At 37.0% G+C, this 16488-nt stretch overlaps 1 protein-coding gene across 4 annotated transcripts in view; it reads left to right on the top strand.

The window, feature by feature from the left end:
• Nucleotides 1–16082, top strand: part of AQR (aquarius intron-binding spliceosomal factor) — a 102863-nt gene extending 86781 nt beyond the window's left edge. For 2 of the 4 annotated variants that reach the window (XM_057721510.1, XM_057721513.1), the window contains 4 exons: nucleotides 106–191; nucleotides 4812–4986; nucleotides 7974–8087; nucleotides 10763–11254. In XM_057721510.1, the coding sequence (XP_057577493.1) occupies nucleotides 106–191; nucleotides 4812–4986; nucleotides 7974–8087; nucleotides 10763–11077 (690 nt within the window). In that variant the 3' untranslated portion in view covers nucleotides 11078–11254. Of the gene's footprint in view, nucleotides 1–105; nucleotides 192–4811; nucleotides 4987–7973; nucleotides 8088–10762; nucleotides 11255–14123; nucleotides 14526–15430 lie in introns of those variants that run through there. The other 2 variants (XM_057721511.1, XM_057721512.1) reach the window with 2 other exon arrangements.
• The last annotated feature ends 406 nt before the right edge of the window (nucleotides 16083–16488 follow it).

The following is a 16488-nucleotide window of genomic DNA, read 5'->3' as shown; positions in this document are numbered from 1 at the left end:
GGATTATTTTAAAGAATACGATTTTTATTTCTAGCACATTATTTAAATGATCTCTTCAGAGTTTTTGCTTTTGAAAATATACCATATTCCCTTTTTTCCCCCCAGGTGACAACTGTTGACAGATTTCAAGGTCAACAGAATGACTACATTCTTCTTTCTCTAGTGCGAACCAGGGCAGTGGGCCATCTGAGGTATGCAAGGAAACATTTTCATAATAACGTTAAACTTTACTGTCTACTTCAATTTGGAGCTTCTCTGGCTAAGTAGTTTTAAATTTTAAGTTTAAAGTATAACTAATTGTTAAGGCAACTTTTGGTGCTTTTTGTTGGAATGTGACAGTGTCATATTCTTTGCGCAGTTAGTTAATCATTGCCATTGCTTCTGAATTTTTTGAGTCTTAACTGTTTTAGTAATTTTAAGTTTTTTACTCTTCAGGAACATTTAGAGATAGCATTTAATCATAAGATCTTCATATATATATATCTGTGTAGGTGTGTATGTATGTGTGTGTTATATATATCTCCTATATCTGTTTGAAACTTAATGTCAGAAATTAAAGGAGGTAAAGTGGTAAAAAGTCTCTTAAGAGTAAATTTTTCATTGCACAGGATTTCTCACTTTTCCCTACACAGTCTTTTAGCTTCAGTGTTAGAGCGGATAAAGGAACCATTTGTTCTCCCAGGATTAAGAGTTGTCAAAACAAACAGTAATCTATTTTTATCATTTACTGTGATGTATTTTATGTGCTAGAGATTTATGAGAATAATATCTCCTTATTACAAAGCAGCCGTTTAGTTTTATATCAACCTTCATCTCATATGACTTACTAGCAAAACTGTAGGGAGAGTTCATTTTATTATTTTATTTGATGGATATAAAAAGAAAATTCTGCGAGTTCTAATAATGTCGTCATTAAGTCAAGATCTATTTGGTGCTTAACCCAGAGTGATCAAGTTCCGTTAGACCTATAACTTTTATGTAAGAGTAAACAAAGATGTAATGTTTCAAGAAATTGTTCCAATACTATAGCATTCTAAAATAGTTTATTTTTACTTGTGTGAAAATGTTTTTGGAGACTAACTGTTCTAAAAAAGCAGTTCCATTTCCACATTGAAATTTATAGCTGCTGTTGAATAGGGCATTGTTATGATTTACATAATTAAAATCTCTCACTCAGACTCACAGTATGAATACATGAATACTGCTTCCTCCCCTGCCCACCTTTTTTCTTACTCTGTAGTGCTTTTGTGTTTTTCACATTGCCATGATTTTATTTCTGTACTGTGCTTTACCTTACTTTTCTGGGAACTTAAAAAAAGAAAGAAAGAGAGGGAGGGAGGGAGGGAGGGATGGACAGAGGAAGGGATAAAAAATTTATAAAAATAAAGGCTTACATAAGAACCTGATTTCATTGTTGTCTTACATATCCAAATTTTCTTTATCCAAATAAATTAATCTTCTTTGTATTTGCCAGACTTCCCATTTGGAAGTCCAACTTCTACAGGGGCTGCTGGTGATGGTGGTAGTGTTATTAAAGCATAGAGGGGAAAAGGTCAGTTTACGTATTATCTATGATTCAGCTATCCAGATAGCTTAGGTGTCTTAGCTAGAATTTTATCAGACACCTCATAGAATTTTTTGGTTTGTAGAAACAATCTTTCATATCTTTCTTTTCCTAAGAAGTAGTAAAATACTTTGTTTTTCAAGTTTCAAGAGGCCAAGGAAACCTGCTTTCTTCCATATTTCTTGTTTTAGTAACAGCTTTATTGAGGTGTAATTCACGTCCCATACAGTTTACCTAGTTTAAGTGTATGGTTCAGTGATTTTTAGTATAGAGTTATGCAGCTATCGTCACAATTTTAGAACATTTTCATCACTCCAACAAGAGACCCGGTACCTGTCAGCAGTTATTCCTCTCCCTCTTCCCCAAGCCCTTGGCAACCACTATTCTACTTTATGTCTATAGATTTGCCTATTCTGGAAACTTCATATAAATGAAATCACTTAGCATAATGTGTTCAAGGTTCATCCATGTTGTAGCATATGTCAGTACTTCATTGCTAAATAATATCTTTATTAATTGCTAAATAATATTTTATTTGTGAATTTTTTACTTTTTATTTATCCATTCATCAGTTGGTGGGCACTTGGGTTGTTTCCACGTTTGGGCTGTCAGGACTGATGCTGCTGTGAACATTCATGTACAAACTTTTGTGTGAAAGTATGTTTTCCTTTCTCTTGGGTGTAGACCTAGGAGTAGAATTGCTGGGTCATATAGTATCTCTATATTTAACCCTTTAAGAAACTGCTAAGCTGTTTTCCCAAGTGCCTGCTCTATTTCTTTTACCCACATCTTTTTTTCATCCAGGGTAGACTAATAAGGTGATTGTTTAGGAGCCAGACTATTCAGCTTCAGTTCCAGAGACGTGTTTTAGGACACTGTGGAGCTGTTTAGAAGCTAGAATAGTGATACATTTCTGGTCCCTCTTCCAGCATTCATTGTTCTTGTCCCTACTGACTTGAATAGCCCAGCTACAAATAGAAATGCTTGTGACTTGTTCAGAGCAAAGCAGAGAAACTGTAACTTTCCTATGTTGTCTCCTCATAGGGGTTCTATCAGAGTGATGGCTTGTTGTTTAACAGTGCTGTTTCTGTCCAGCCATCTCCTGGGGACTGTGAAAGAAGGTGGTAATTCTCATTGCCCCAGTTTCAAGATACAGCTCCAAGGAACCCTGTCTTTTCATGCTGCCACACTTTACTTTTTTTGCTTGATAGTTTGTTATGATTATAGTGTTTGGTCATTCATTTAACAGATATTCTCAGATCCTTCTATCATTTGGCAGTGTGCTGGGTTCTTGATATATAGTCATAAATCTAACATTCATTATCTCTGCCCCCGTGGAGCGTAGAATCCAGTGGGGAAGACGTTAAACATGTCCTTGGAAAATACTTACATTTGATTCTGCAGACGATTTTCGTCTAACTCTCCTCATGCACAATGGAGATAGAGCTTAGCAGAGCCATTGAAATGCACTATAACACTGAGGACTGGAGGGAAAAGTTCCTCAGAGGAGCAGGTTCCTTGTCACCGCAGTAGCACTGTGTGTGTGCTCTGCCTAGAGACAGAGCCTCTGGATGAGAAGGGGAGAACTCTGAATATCATAATAGAGGGATTACCATGAAAGCAACAGCTTAGGTCACCTCCTTCCACCATGCCCTCCCCACCTTTTTCCCTGACAGTATTGTCTTCATAGTGTTGTTTGTTTGCTTGCTTGTTTCTAAGAACTTTTATTGAGAAAGAACTTCACAGTGTTTTTGTTAAGTTTATAGTACTTAAGTGAGAACTCGTGCTAGGTATTTCCAGCATTGTACATCCAGTTACTAGTTTTGGAACCACCCGTCTATAGCGTGACCCCTTAGGCTTCTAAGAAATGTGGAGGAAGTAAGAAACAATTTGGCTTGCAGTAACCTAGAAGATAACATTTCCTTCATGAATCCAAGTCACAAAAGTAGAAATTCCTCAAAACTACCACCAAGGGATAGGCTTTCTTTTTCTACCTAAACGAACTTCTCTTAGTTTGGGGGGTGGGGATGCCCTCCCAACATAACTGCTATTATTTGCTGATGTTGCACAGTCCCTCCTGATAAGGAAAACTAGATCCTTATCAAGGCCATAAAACACAGTAGAAAATGAGTCTGAATTAGAGATAGTTCCCAAATATCTTGTATTATGCAGAGACAAAGAAAAGCCATTTGAGAAATATTCCAATTCCCGATTCTCTGTCTGGTTATTATATAATCTTTATAACATTTGGTCTGTGTAACACTCTTTAACACTTTCTTTTAGGGATTAGGGGTGATTGTACCAGATTTTGTTATTCATGAATGTCTTCTGTAGAATACTCACAAATTCAAATAGCTGTCTAAGAGCTTCTCAAGGAAACAAACTGTCCTCTGTATTTGAAACTAAAACTATATTTTCTAACTAGAACACATTCTAATAGTGAAGTGAAATTAGACTTACATAGCCACTCATATAAATTTATTTGATCAAATAAATTCAGATAAAGTTTTAAGAACATACACTTTAATACAGATAAAGAAAACTGCCATCATTCATCAGATAGCCAGCTACATGTATAGCTGAATCATGTATTTTGGCATTTTTATTGCTGTTCATGTGAACACTGAGACCAATTATAGGTCAGGCATTGGGTGTAGGTACTAGAGTAAATAAGAATAAGACATGGTGTTGTTATATCATGTTATCATACTATATTTCTACTTGTATTTGTAATTATTATTATAAATAAGTATAAAACTGTGATAAGCTTAGCTAGGAAGTAAAACCTGACCTATTAACCTTGACAGAGCGTGGAAATTTGGTAGATGAAGTAGAGGAAGGGCTAGTTGGGGCTGACTCAGTGGTGGTGATACAGTGAATTGGAAACTGACAACTGAAGTTTACTATAATACTAATATAGCTACTTCAACCTTTTTTGTTGGGGCATTGGTTATTTTGCTATTCTTCCCCACCCTCTCCCCACCCCACCCCCCAAAAAAAACATAGAGGTTGGTAATAAAGCAGTAACTTCTTACTTGGTTAACTGGTTACATAACATTGATTAACTTAATGTTTATTCTGTTAAGTTTTTAAGAGGCTTAACTCTTTATTGCCACAGCTTAACTGGAATATTTTTTTTTTTTTTAGCTTAACTGGAATATTTAGTGAAATATGTTTAAAAAATAAAAGGCTGCATAAATGTTATTAATCTTGATACATGTTAATTCATTTTGTTTGTTTCTCAAAGAGATGTCCGTCGCTTAGTGGTAGCTATGTCTAGAGCCAGACTTGGACTTTATATCTTCGCCAGAGTGTCCCTCTTCCAAAACTGTTTTGAACTAACTCCAGCTTTCAGCCAGCTCACAGCCCGCCCACTTCATTTGCATATAATTCCAACGGAACCTTTCCCAACCAGTAGAAAGGTAAGACTTCTTTCTTCATTGTATAGGGCAGCATTTCTTACAGGTGACCACATTAGCAAAGAGCATCATCACATAGATCATCTGATCACTGGTTGAGAGTGCTTCTTACACTAAGGAACTGAGTTAGATTTTCTATGTAAAAATAATAACACCAGCTAACATTTATTGATTACTCACCACTTATCAGGCAACTCCTCTGATCCAGTTTCCAACATATGGAAAATAGGTTAATAAGAAAACTTCTTGAACAGGGCTGTTACTGAGATGAAATAAGATAATGTATGTAATGTAACATTTATTGAGTACTCACCATGTATCAGGCAACTAGCTTTTACATACATTGTCTTATTTCATCTCAGTAACCTGTTCAAGGGTTTTCCTATTAACCTCACTTTCCATATGTTGGAAAGTATGGATCCAAGAAGTTAAGTACAGTAGTTAGAACACACATCTAGCAGATGGAGAATCCACAATTTAACAACCCAGGCAGCCCGACTCCACAGAGTCCATGTTAATAATCATCAGTCATAATATGCTGCCTCTCTTCAGCTTTGTAAGCAGAGCTTAGCTAACTGCTTGATAACACAGTGATAACGGGTTTAGCTCTTGGAGAACCCTCAAGAAGCTTACATTCTGTGGGAAAGTGGCAGGGAACACCACAGTTAACAAAATACATACATAGAGAAGTGCCACTCTCTCCTCATCCCTGCTACCCTTCTCCTATCTTCCTTTCTTTCCCCTTTTTCCCACCCTCAACTGCCATAGGTAACCTTCTCTCTTTAGTTTCTGGCTTATCCTTTTGCACAAAGGAGCAGATACCTGATTATTTTCTTACGTTGTTTTCTTTCTTACATGAAGGTCAGCATACTATAAATTTTTGGGCTTTATGTTTTTCATTTAATGAAACATCTCAGGGGATCCATTGAATTTTAAATAAAACTATCTTAAATGTTCATAGTATACTTTTTTTGCTCACCCCTCTGTTTAAAAAAAAATTAAATTCTGTGTGTGTTTTATAATAATCTAAGAACTTTTTTTTTAAAGAAATGCAGTTGTGGAGGAAAAGGAGCAAAACAGTGGAGAGATTAATGGGGTGGGGCCGTGTACAGCCTTGAGTGTCAGGCTCTGAAGTCTGGATACAGTCCTGTAGCTCTGAGGTTCTCAATCTTTTGTGGACTGATTATTAAACAAGCACATTGCTGATGAGAGGTCGGGGGCAGAGCCTAGGTATCTTCAGGTTTATTTTAACACACTCTCCGGGTGCTTTCTATCCAAGAGCTGCAGACATACCTGAAGGCAATACCAAAGAACAGAAGGCTTGGAAACTTGTGCTCTAGACAGTACCACGGACTCCAGCCCTGAGGGGCTGAGGGCTGGGAGCATCACCCCATCTTCTGCTCAGGAGACAGTGTGGGGGGTGAAGAGGGCTGAGCAGCCCTGCATATCAGGAGAGGCTTTCTCCCAGCACAGCCGCCAGAAACAAAGCAAACAAATAGAAACAAACAAAAAGCCTTCCGTGCTTTGAAGGCAGTATTCCATAGTTGTAGCAACACGGCAGTCTGAACACGGAGGTTGCAAGCATTGCAGAAAGTGACCATTATCAAAAGAACACTTGCTTATACGCAATACTGCCATCCTGCTTAAATCTGAGAAATGCTATTTAATGAACTAAATATTTCTAATTTCATGTGCTTTAAATAATTTGTCACTTTAAGGTAAAATTCTTTTTCTTGATAGGTGTTTTACCTTTATGGTTTTCTGAATTGTACAGTAAGACAGGATGAGACTTTATAAAAATTTAATAACTGACTTTAAATAGGAAAGTTCTTAATCTTTATTCTAGGGTGCTTTAGGAAGAAGTGCAAAATTTCATTTTCTTCACTTGCTTTACCACTTGGCCTACGCTGATAGAGTGGTGTGTCTCGCGTTGTTACCAGAAACAGCTCCCTCAGAATCGCCCCATTCTGCCTCAGACCTACTGAATCAAAATTTCCAGGGGCTAGAGCCCAGGCCTCTGTGATTTAACACTCTTCCCACGTATCTGATGGATACCACAAAGTTTACACCTTAGACTACTATTTGCCAACATTTTTGACCATATACTTTTTATTAGTTAAAAAGTGCAAATATTCACCCTCATGACTAACAGTCTGTTTATTAAATAATACATGATAGCTTCTTATTTTTTACAAAAACATAAATGGGAAGAATAATTTTAATATTTTCTTTGTAAATAGCCTTGAGAATTGCCTTCGGAGCATATATGGTATTGGAGACCACTACTTTAGACTGTTGTTTTTTTTTTTCCTATTTAAATGATTGCTTATTTCTTATTAATTCTTCTATATTAATAGACCAAAACTCATGTTTTACTTACCAGCCGGAAATTATATTGAAAGCTAGTGACTCTTAGCTCTTTCCTAATCTCTACCTTTTCTAAATTTAAATTGAATCACTCCTCTTCATGAAATCTTTATTGGACTCTTAACACTTACATCTTAATGTCCTCTTACAACCCAGTGTCCTCCAAACCCTAATAGCGTTCATATATAAGATGGACACATGGTTTTCTATTAAACTGTTAGCTTTCAGCATTTTTCACAGTATACTTAACTTTCTTTTTCTTTTAAAATTTATTGTTTTTTGAAGTATAAGTTGATTTACAATGTTGTGTTAATTTCTGGTGTACAGCAAAGTGATTCAGTTATACATATGTCTACATTCTTTTTCATACTCTTTTCCATTACAGTTTATCACAGGATATTGAATATGGTTCCCTGTGCTATACAGTAGGACCTTGCTGTTTATCCATTCTATATATGATAATTTCCATCTACTAATCCCAAACTCCCAATCCATCCCTCCCCCCACCCTCCCTTCCCCTTGGCTGTGAGTCTGTTTCTGTTTTGTAGATAAGTTCATTTGTGTCATATTTTAGATTCCACGTATAAGTGATTGTACTTAACTTTTTTTTTGCCTTCTTCTAGAATGGAGAGAGACCATCTCATGAAGTACAGATAATAAAGAATATGCCCCAGATGGCAAACTTTGTATACAACATGTATATGCATTTGATACAGACCACACATCATTATCATCAGGTGAGTTTTCTCAAAATTGACTTATTTTTCTTGCTGTAGAATCTTCTCTGTTTCCGAATAAATCTTTAAAGAACTTGATTCTTTGTGGGAAACCAGCTAAACCAAAGTAGATTACTATTCATGTAACATCCATATTTTAAAAACATCTTTTGTAAATACAATTTGGCATACAATAAATCCCACATATTTAAAGTATACAGTCTGACATGTTCTGATATTTGTATACACCCATGGCACCATCACCATAATCAAGATAACGAACATATCCATTATCCCCCAAAGTACACCTTGATAATCTCTTTCATTTCTTGTCAATTCCTTTTCCACCTTCTCCAGGAAACCAAGGATCTACTTTCTGTCACAATAGATTAGTCTCCATTTTTTAGATGTTTATGTAAATAGACTCATATAACATGTGCTCTTTTTTCCCCCTACTTACTGTTACTCAGCATTGAGATTCATTTATGTTTCAGAATGTATCAGTAGTCCTTTTCCTTTTATTGCTGAATAAGTCCATTATATGAATGTACCAAGTTTACCCATTCATCCATTGATGGACATTTGGGTTGTTTCCACTTTGGGCCATTACAAATAAAGCTACTATGAACATTCTCCTACAAGTCTTTGTACTTTCTCTTGGGTAAATTTCTAGGAGTGGAATGTTTGGATAGTATGGTAAGTATGTATTCAGCCATTTTTAAGAAACTGCCCACCTGTCTTACAAAGTGGTTGCACCATTTTATGTTCCCACCAGCAATATATGAGAGCTCACACACGCTTCTTATGCTTGGTCTTTTTTATTTTAGCATTCCAGTAGGTATGTAGTGGTCTCATTATAGTTTTAATTTACATTTCTCTAATAACTAGTGATGTTGAACGTCTTTTCATGTGGTTATTTGTCATCTGTATATCTTATCTGAGGAGGTGTCAGTTTAGGCCTCTCGCTCACTTTTTTGGATTGTTTTATTATTATTGAGTTTTGAGAGTTTTAAAATGTATTCTGACTACAAGTTCCTTATCAGATGCCAAGCCAAACCTTTTATGAATATTTTCTCCTAGTCTGTGACTTGTTTTTTCATTTTTAAGTCTTTCAAAGAACAACAGTTTTAAATTTTGAAAATGTCCCAGTGTATCAGCTTGTTCTTTTGTGATTCATGCTTTTTATGTCCTAACAGAACCTAGCCTGACCCAAAGTTACCATTTTTTACCAATATTTTCTTCTAAAAGTTTTATAGTTTTATTTGATATTTAGAGGTATGATACATTGTGAGTTAATTTTCTATATGGTGCCAGGTAGGGTTGACTTTTGCTCATCTACATGTGGATATCCAGTTGTTTCAGCACCATTTCCTGAAGAGGCTATTTTTTCCCTCTTTTGACTTGCCTTGTCTTTTTTTTTTTTGAGACTAAAAAAGCAATTTTTCAAATTGAGATATGATTGACATATAATTTTATATTAGTTTCAGGTGTATAAAGTAATGGTTCAATATTTCTATATATTGCAAAACAGTCACCACAATAAATCTGGTTAACATCCTTCACCACACAGTTACACATTTTTTTTTCTTATGTTGAGAATTTTTAGGATCTCACCCTGTCTTAGAAAAAAAATCAATTGGCTGTCTATGTGAAAGCTTATTTCTGGGCTTTCTATTCTGTTCTGTTGCTCTTTGTATCTTTCCTTTTGCCATTACCATACTACCTTTATTAGAGTTTCTTTATAGTAAATCTTGAAATTAGATAATATGAGTCCTTCAGTTTTGTCTTTCTTTTTTCAAAATGGTTTTGGCTATTCTGGTTCCTTTGCTTTTCTATATACATTTTAGAATCAGTTTGTCTATTTCACCCCCCAAAAAAGCATGTTGAGGTTTTGATTAGGATTTTTGAGTATTATTGCTTAGGATCAGTTTGGGGAAATTAGCATCTTAATATTGCGTCTCCCTTTCAATGAATGTGATCTCTCTCTCTCCACTTCTTTAGGTCTTCTTTGAATTCTCTCATCAGTGTTTGGCAGTTTTCAGCATACAGCCTTTATAGGTTGTTAGTTTTATTGCCAGGTATTTCATATTTTGTGCTGCCATTGTGAATTCTACTAAAAAATGTTTTCCGTTTTCAACAAGAGAAACAGAATTCCTGAAGAGAGAAGCCAAGCCTTAGCTTCAGACTGCCGTAGGATAAGAGGGAAGCCAGGCAAATAGAGCTGCTTCAGTGTTCTGGTTAAGTGCCCTGCTGCTCTCTCCCTGCCAGGGCCTTGTCTCAAGGCTTGGTTCCTCCTTACCCCTCACAGGGCTCCTTGATTAAAGTTGGCCCTTTCTTGAGTTGGTGTGGCAGTCAGTCCTAATCAGCCACTGTTTTTCCAGAGTGTTGTAATAAATTCCTTGGCTGAAAATTTTAATTTCTTTTGCTATTGTTTTTCTCCCTGAAGATTTAATAAATACTCTCATCATTATTATCTGATATCTATGTAGGCATATTCCACGGAGTCAGCAAAACCTAGGCCATTATCATCAGAGCTCTTACATCTGTAATATCAAAGTGGCCAGCAGTGTTTTGGAGAATTCTAGAGTGACAGTATCTATTAGGAAGATAATATTAATGTGAGAGCTTAACTTTATAAGCCAGTGTTTTTTTTATTTGGATTCATTGATGTTTTCTCTCTCTTGTTTTTTTATTAGACTTTGTTACAGCTACCACCTGCTATGGTAGAAGAAAGTGAGGAAGTACAAAGTCAGGAAACAGAATTGGAAACAGAAGAAGAGGCCATGCCTGTTCAAGCTGACACTGTACCTAGTCTAACAGATGCCAGCTCCAGTCAAGAAACCTCAACCTCTCAGACTGAGACCACCCCCAGTCAGACAGAAGACAGTTCCAATCCAGAGGCCATCCCTGCTGAATCTGAGATCACTGCTACTGTAGCAGGACCTGTAGCTATACCAGCAGAGGATAACACTCCTCAAGATGCCACATCCACGCCCGGAGAAACCAAGTAGCCAAACTGTAGCCCTTCTTAGGGAAACATCTCATTTATAAAGTCTAGGTAAAGTTACTTTTTGTATTTTACATATGCTTCTGCCGTTTTAATGGCACTAATTAATATTCAGTCCTTATTTTTGTTAGCTGACCTCAATGTTTGTCTTCTTGTATATATTAAAAAAGAATGTATGTGTGTGAACAGCTCCAATTTTATTTGTTCAATCAGAAGAGTAAATAACCATTCCTTTGATATTTTGATCATTAACTGACTGTATCTGCAGTCATGCCTACGTGTGTCCAAATCGGGGAGGAAATCATTTCTTCCTGTCATAATATAAGATGTCCAAGTCATGTTTCTTTTTACCCCTCCTTTCTTTGCTGTCCTGATGGAAAGGCATTAACACCGTAGGATATAGCTTGCTCCAGTCCATCAAGGAGGACATGCATTTCCTTCCCCCAAATCTCAGAATGTGTTAAAATCACCTAGAATGTCTATTTATTCTTGGGGCCACTCCAGGCCTGATGAATCGGAATCTCAGGTTTAGAGCCCAGGAATCTGCATTTTTAATCTTGCGGATGCTACACCATTCATGTTTGAGTCGCTGGCCGAATGACATCAGATAAGGCTGGTGAGGCTGAGCTGAGATTCGTCATTCACCTGAGAAAGAAGAATCTGGCAAATCCATCTGGGCAGGAACACAGGTCCAGGGTCCAAGCAGTAAAAATCAGTGAACTTAATTAACTCCTGTATTCAGGATGGATTTCTCCCAATGCAGAGGTTCTGAGTTTTCTGCCCTGTTTAGTTCTCCTGATAGCTAACCAGCCGCAAGGAGACCTTAAGGTAAAATGTGCTCCAGATTTGGGAAGACAGCTGTACTAGAACCTTGCTACTCAAGTGTGGTTTGCAAATCAGCAGCATCAGTGTTGCACTGAAATTTGTTAGAAATGCAACAGTTTGGGCTCTACCCCAGATCTGTTAAATCTCAGTCTGTGTTACAGCAGAGTGCCCAGGTGATTCACCTGCACTTTGCAGCTTGAGAAGCACTGTACTGAGATGACTGTGCTGTCCTCACATAAATGAGAGGTAGAATGGTGATTCTGTGATTGTAGAACTTACAGTGAGTGTGACTACTAAAGTTTTCTGACACTGGACCTCTGCTTGTGAGGTCCCTGGGCATGGTAACCAGAGAAGAGAAGAATATGTCTATGTGGGGAGGGTGAAATTGCCCACTAGTTCTCTTCCGCATTCCCACGTCTGCTGGAGTGGCTAAGGGAAGAGGTTCCTCAAAGTGTCTCCTCTAGTGCATCTACCTTTAGGTTTGACCATGTCCAACAAACTTATAAAGAATTAAACAAGAATTGCACACTGCCAGTGAAATGCTTCTGGTCTTGACATTTTGAAGGAATGATGAATTCATAAGGAAATTAAACCCAGAAAGTCAAGTCAGTGATATTTTTGAGTGACTAGTGTTTGCTTAACTTTAACCAGTCTGTCGTGGGTGTAATTTAGACCCTCCTCTTAGAATGCTTCTTGCAGCATCAACAATTGTGTAAATGTTGGGTGGGGAAGGCGATAATGAGAGTGATGGGATAATAAGGGGAGTGAAATGCCAAGGAAACTAACCTAGGAAAGCTAGGTCTGTTTTGTTATCAGAGTCAGGATGGAGTCAGATGGTCTGTTACATAATTTCTCTGAGTATAAGAATTTGAAAGCAGGTGTTGTGGGCATCTGTATGAGGACTAGCACTCAGAATTATTTTCATGTGTGAATATATAGTATCAGGCTAAGCAAGAGGGAAAGAAGCTTTACCGTATTACTGTCTTTCCTGGAAAAGATTGATTTTCCCCTCTACCCTTTAGAGGATATGAATCATGATACCTGCAACTGAAATAAGCAAACTGTTGTGCTGCTTTCTCCTTAAATAAGCCATTTTCCTAACACTGTATATCACTCTGTCTAAACTGGATGACTGAACTTTTCCCCTGCTGCTTGATTTTCTGTCACACTAAAAAGAAAAATTTAACTGGAAGATGAATAATTTCTTTGCCTTTGTCAGATTGAAAAAGGGATGATGAAAGTGGGACTTGAATTATTTTAAGTTGTTTATTCACTGGAAAGGCCAGTGAACTGCAGTTGACTATAGAATTGTGGAATTTTTAAAGGAATGTTTAAAATCTTATTTTAAATAATGAGGACACTGAATCAGAGGTGGCAACTGTGGGAGACTGGGGTAGAATCCAATCTATAGTCAAGGGCGGTTTTTTGCTTTTCGTTTGTTTGTTTTAATCAACCACACATGAGTAATTGCTTCATAAATTCAAAATTTTTCTATTCGATTTGGGATGATTACAGACACAGATACTCTAGCCAGGTGAACATTTCAGATTAGTGTTCCCATTGCTCTCCATCCTGTTTTTCATATCTGAATATGTCATGATTTTGGAGTTTATTTTTAAACGCAAACCAAAACGACACATGCCAAGAGAAAGAGCATGAAATGAAGCAATTGAAGTATTTAGACTTTTTTTCACAAAATGCTGAGTTAAGAAAGTTCATTACCAGCAGTCTCCACTGTATAATAAATAGCTCTACTGATTTTAGGCAAATGAAATGAGAAGATCTAAATATTATCAGATCTCTTGAAGTTAATGTGATGATAAAAGTTGATATTTTGCTACATACCAAGAGAAATGGTATAAATGGGCCATTGGTGCCCCTATAAAAAATGAAGTTTTTCTGATCAGGGGACAGCACGATACTGTAAAACAGACTTTGGACTCATCCAGACTCGACTCCAATTTTACCTGATTTGCTCATCAGCATTTAGTTTGACCTTGACACATGTTATAACCTCTCTAAGTCGCAGTTTTATCTACAAAATGGGGGAAAGATTTGTTTGTTATGGGGTAATGTTTATGAAAATGTCTGGCACCTGGATGCTCAGGTAAATACCAGTCCTCTCCCCACCACACACACACCTCCATTTTCCCCCAAGTCTTTGAGACAGTGTAGGATATTACCAACCAATCCTGACTGGAGCGCTTAGCTATGCCCCTGTCCAGGGAGCATGGAGGAGGAGGAAGACGGGAACACGTGGTGGCAGTTGACCTCTGAGGATCAAGGATCAAATTTACCAGTTGGGAACCTTGAAATCAGCCCATGGAAGCACTGAGGATGGTCTCTGCTGAAATTAAAATTCTGGCAGAACAGCATACCCAGATGAAGACACCAGCTACCATGGTGCTTGGGATATATTGATAACATCAATTCTGTATCCTGTACTCCCCCACCCCAAGACCATCTATATTATTGCCTTTATTTAGCTTGAGTGTATTTTTCCCTGTTATCCTGCAGTCACTCACATGGTATTTTAGAGATGTTTCTTCAATTAAAATAAGATTAAAAAAAGATTTTTTAAAAAACGCTGACCCTTTTGCACACACCAGAAGAGCAGTTAAAAACAAGCAGTGCCTTGCTTCCTGTGAAAAATGCTTGGCAGTTAGCCTTTGTAATTATGAAGCAATTATGGTAATAGATGTTTAAGAATAATACAACTGGAGCCGTACTGAGCCAAGGATGGAAATGAGCATGTGAAACCGCTTTTTTCTTTATCCGTTGCTACTCTTCAGTGCCCAAGAAGAGGTTTTAATTCAATGGTATCCAGAAGCTTTGGACACTTCATAGGGACAAACCTGAGCTCAGTCCCCTGGAGCATGACTCAATGCAGCTCAGTTACTGCTGACTGACAGCTTTATTGCTTGCTCTCCCTTTTGGCTTACACTCATTTCATTGGCTACTTAAACTTTTGCACTTATATATAAAGATGGCTAATCCCAGTATTTCTCAACCAATGTTACAAAAGCCACTTGTCTTGAAAAATACTTTGAAAAACATGTTCCATGGTCAAGTAAGTTTGAAGAACACAATTAATTATTATTCCCCCATATGCAGAATAACAATGCATTGTTAGCTAATTAAAGGTTTTTTCCTGCTGGAAAAAATCATGCTAACTTTGTTTAACCTAGCATTTCCCAAACTTATTTGGCTATAGAACTCTTTTCTTTATTTTTCTTTTTTAAATAAGACATTCTAGGAAACTAGTTCCTCAGAACAGTTTGGGAACCAATATTTTTACATTAGCAAGTGAACTTTGATTCCCCCTTAGAAAATTAAGGTCATAAGAACGTACCAGCCCCAAATATGCTACTTTGGCATAAGGATTATTTTGAGCTGAAGGCAATTGAGAAGCAGCAGATACAGGAAATATTCTCTGTCCTTCTGTTTCTGCCTAAAAATGGGACATAAAATTTCCTTTGTAAAGATGACATAAATTTGCATTTGTAAAGGTATTCCCTCTCTCCTGTACCAGGAAGAAGACAACAACCCTTATCACTGGACACAGAGATGATGCTGAAATCAGACTACATAAACCTTACTAAAATGACCTTTATATTAATTTCCATTAATTTCCCCATATATTTACTTTCCCACAATTTACCACCCCTAAGAGCCAAAACGCCACCCCCCCTTTTTTTTGCCCATTTACTTCTCCATGATTTATTATCCTTTGTTAAAATAGTATATAAGCTTCAAAGCCTAACAGCTTTTGGAGGAATTTTTACTTTTCTGTGTAGCCCTATGGAAGTAAAATTAAAAACATCAATTAAATGTGTATGCTGTTGCTCCTATTAATTTGTCTTTTGACAGTTTAATTCACGGGTTCCAGGTACAGACCTAAGAAGATAGAGGAAAAGTTTTCCTTCCCCTATGAAAATAAGACTGTAATACATTGTTTTTCCTTAAGTAACCAGAGGCTAAAGTAACACAGCTGAAGAAGAATCTAGAGGTGAAGTGATTTGGATAAAGTGTCATAGTGCAATTTGTTAAGTGTCATGGTATTAATAGCAACATCCTGAAAATGCAGATGAATTAAAGTTTGATCAATGTACCATGACATTCGTTCATGTGAGCCTTCTAAGAAAAGGTCACTGACCATTCTCTGTTTACATTTTAATTGTAGACTCCAGGATTTCACACTAACCTTTTCTCATTTCTTTCTATGCAATAAAAGAACAGTCCGTATTTCCAGTGCATCTTGTTTTCTCAGTTCTCTAAATGTTTGTTTTCTTTAAGAGTTTGTTTCACAAAGGGAAGGGATTTAGCATGGCAAATAGGGGTGGACAAGAAATAACAGAAGAAAATTTAGGCAAATATGAAGGAAATTTCCTTTCAGAAGAATGTAGGAGAGAGGACCCCAAAAGTTACCTTGCATCAGACATGTTGAATTCTCTCTTAGTTGATCTCTAGAGATGTCGGTCCCCACCATCCTCTTTCTCTCCATCTTTGACTTACATTGTACACTCACCCTACATTTATCTCTTCTTGCAGTAAATCTAAGTGCAGGAACCTCAATGGTAGCTGCTTCTC

Source organism: Hippopotamus amphibius, chromosome 2 (genome assembly GCF_030028045.1).
Source record: "Hippopotamus amphibius kiboko isolate mHipAmp2 chromosome 2, mHipAmp2.hap2, whole genome shotgun sequence".
NCBI classification, from domain to species: Eukaryota; Metazoa; Chordata; class Mammalia; order Artiodactyla; family Hippopotamidae; genus Hippopotamus; species Hippopotamus amphibius.
The sequence above is the reverse complement of the archived record's forward strand: the minus strand, read 5'-3'. Positions and strand labels throughout refer to the sequence as shown.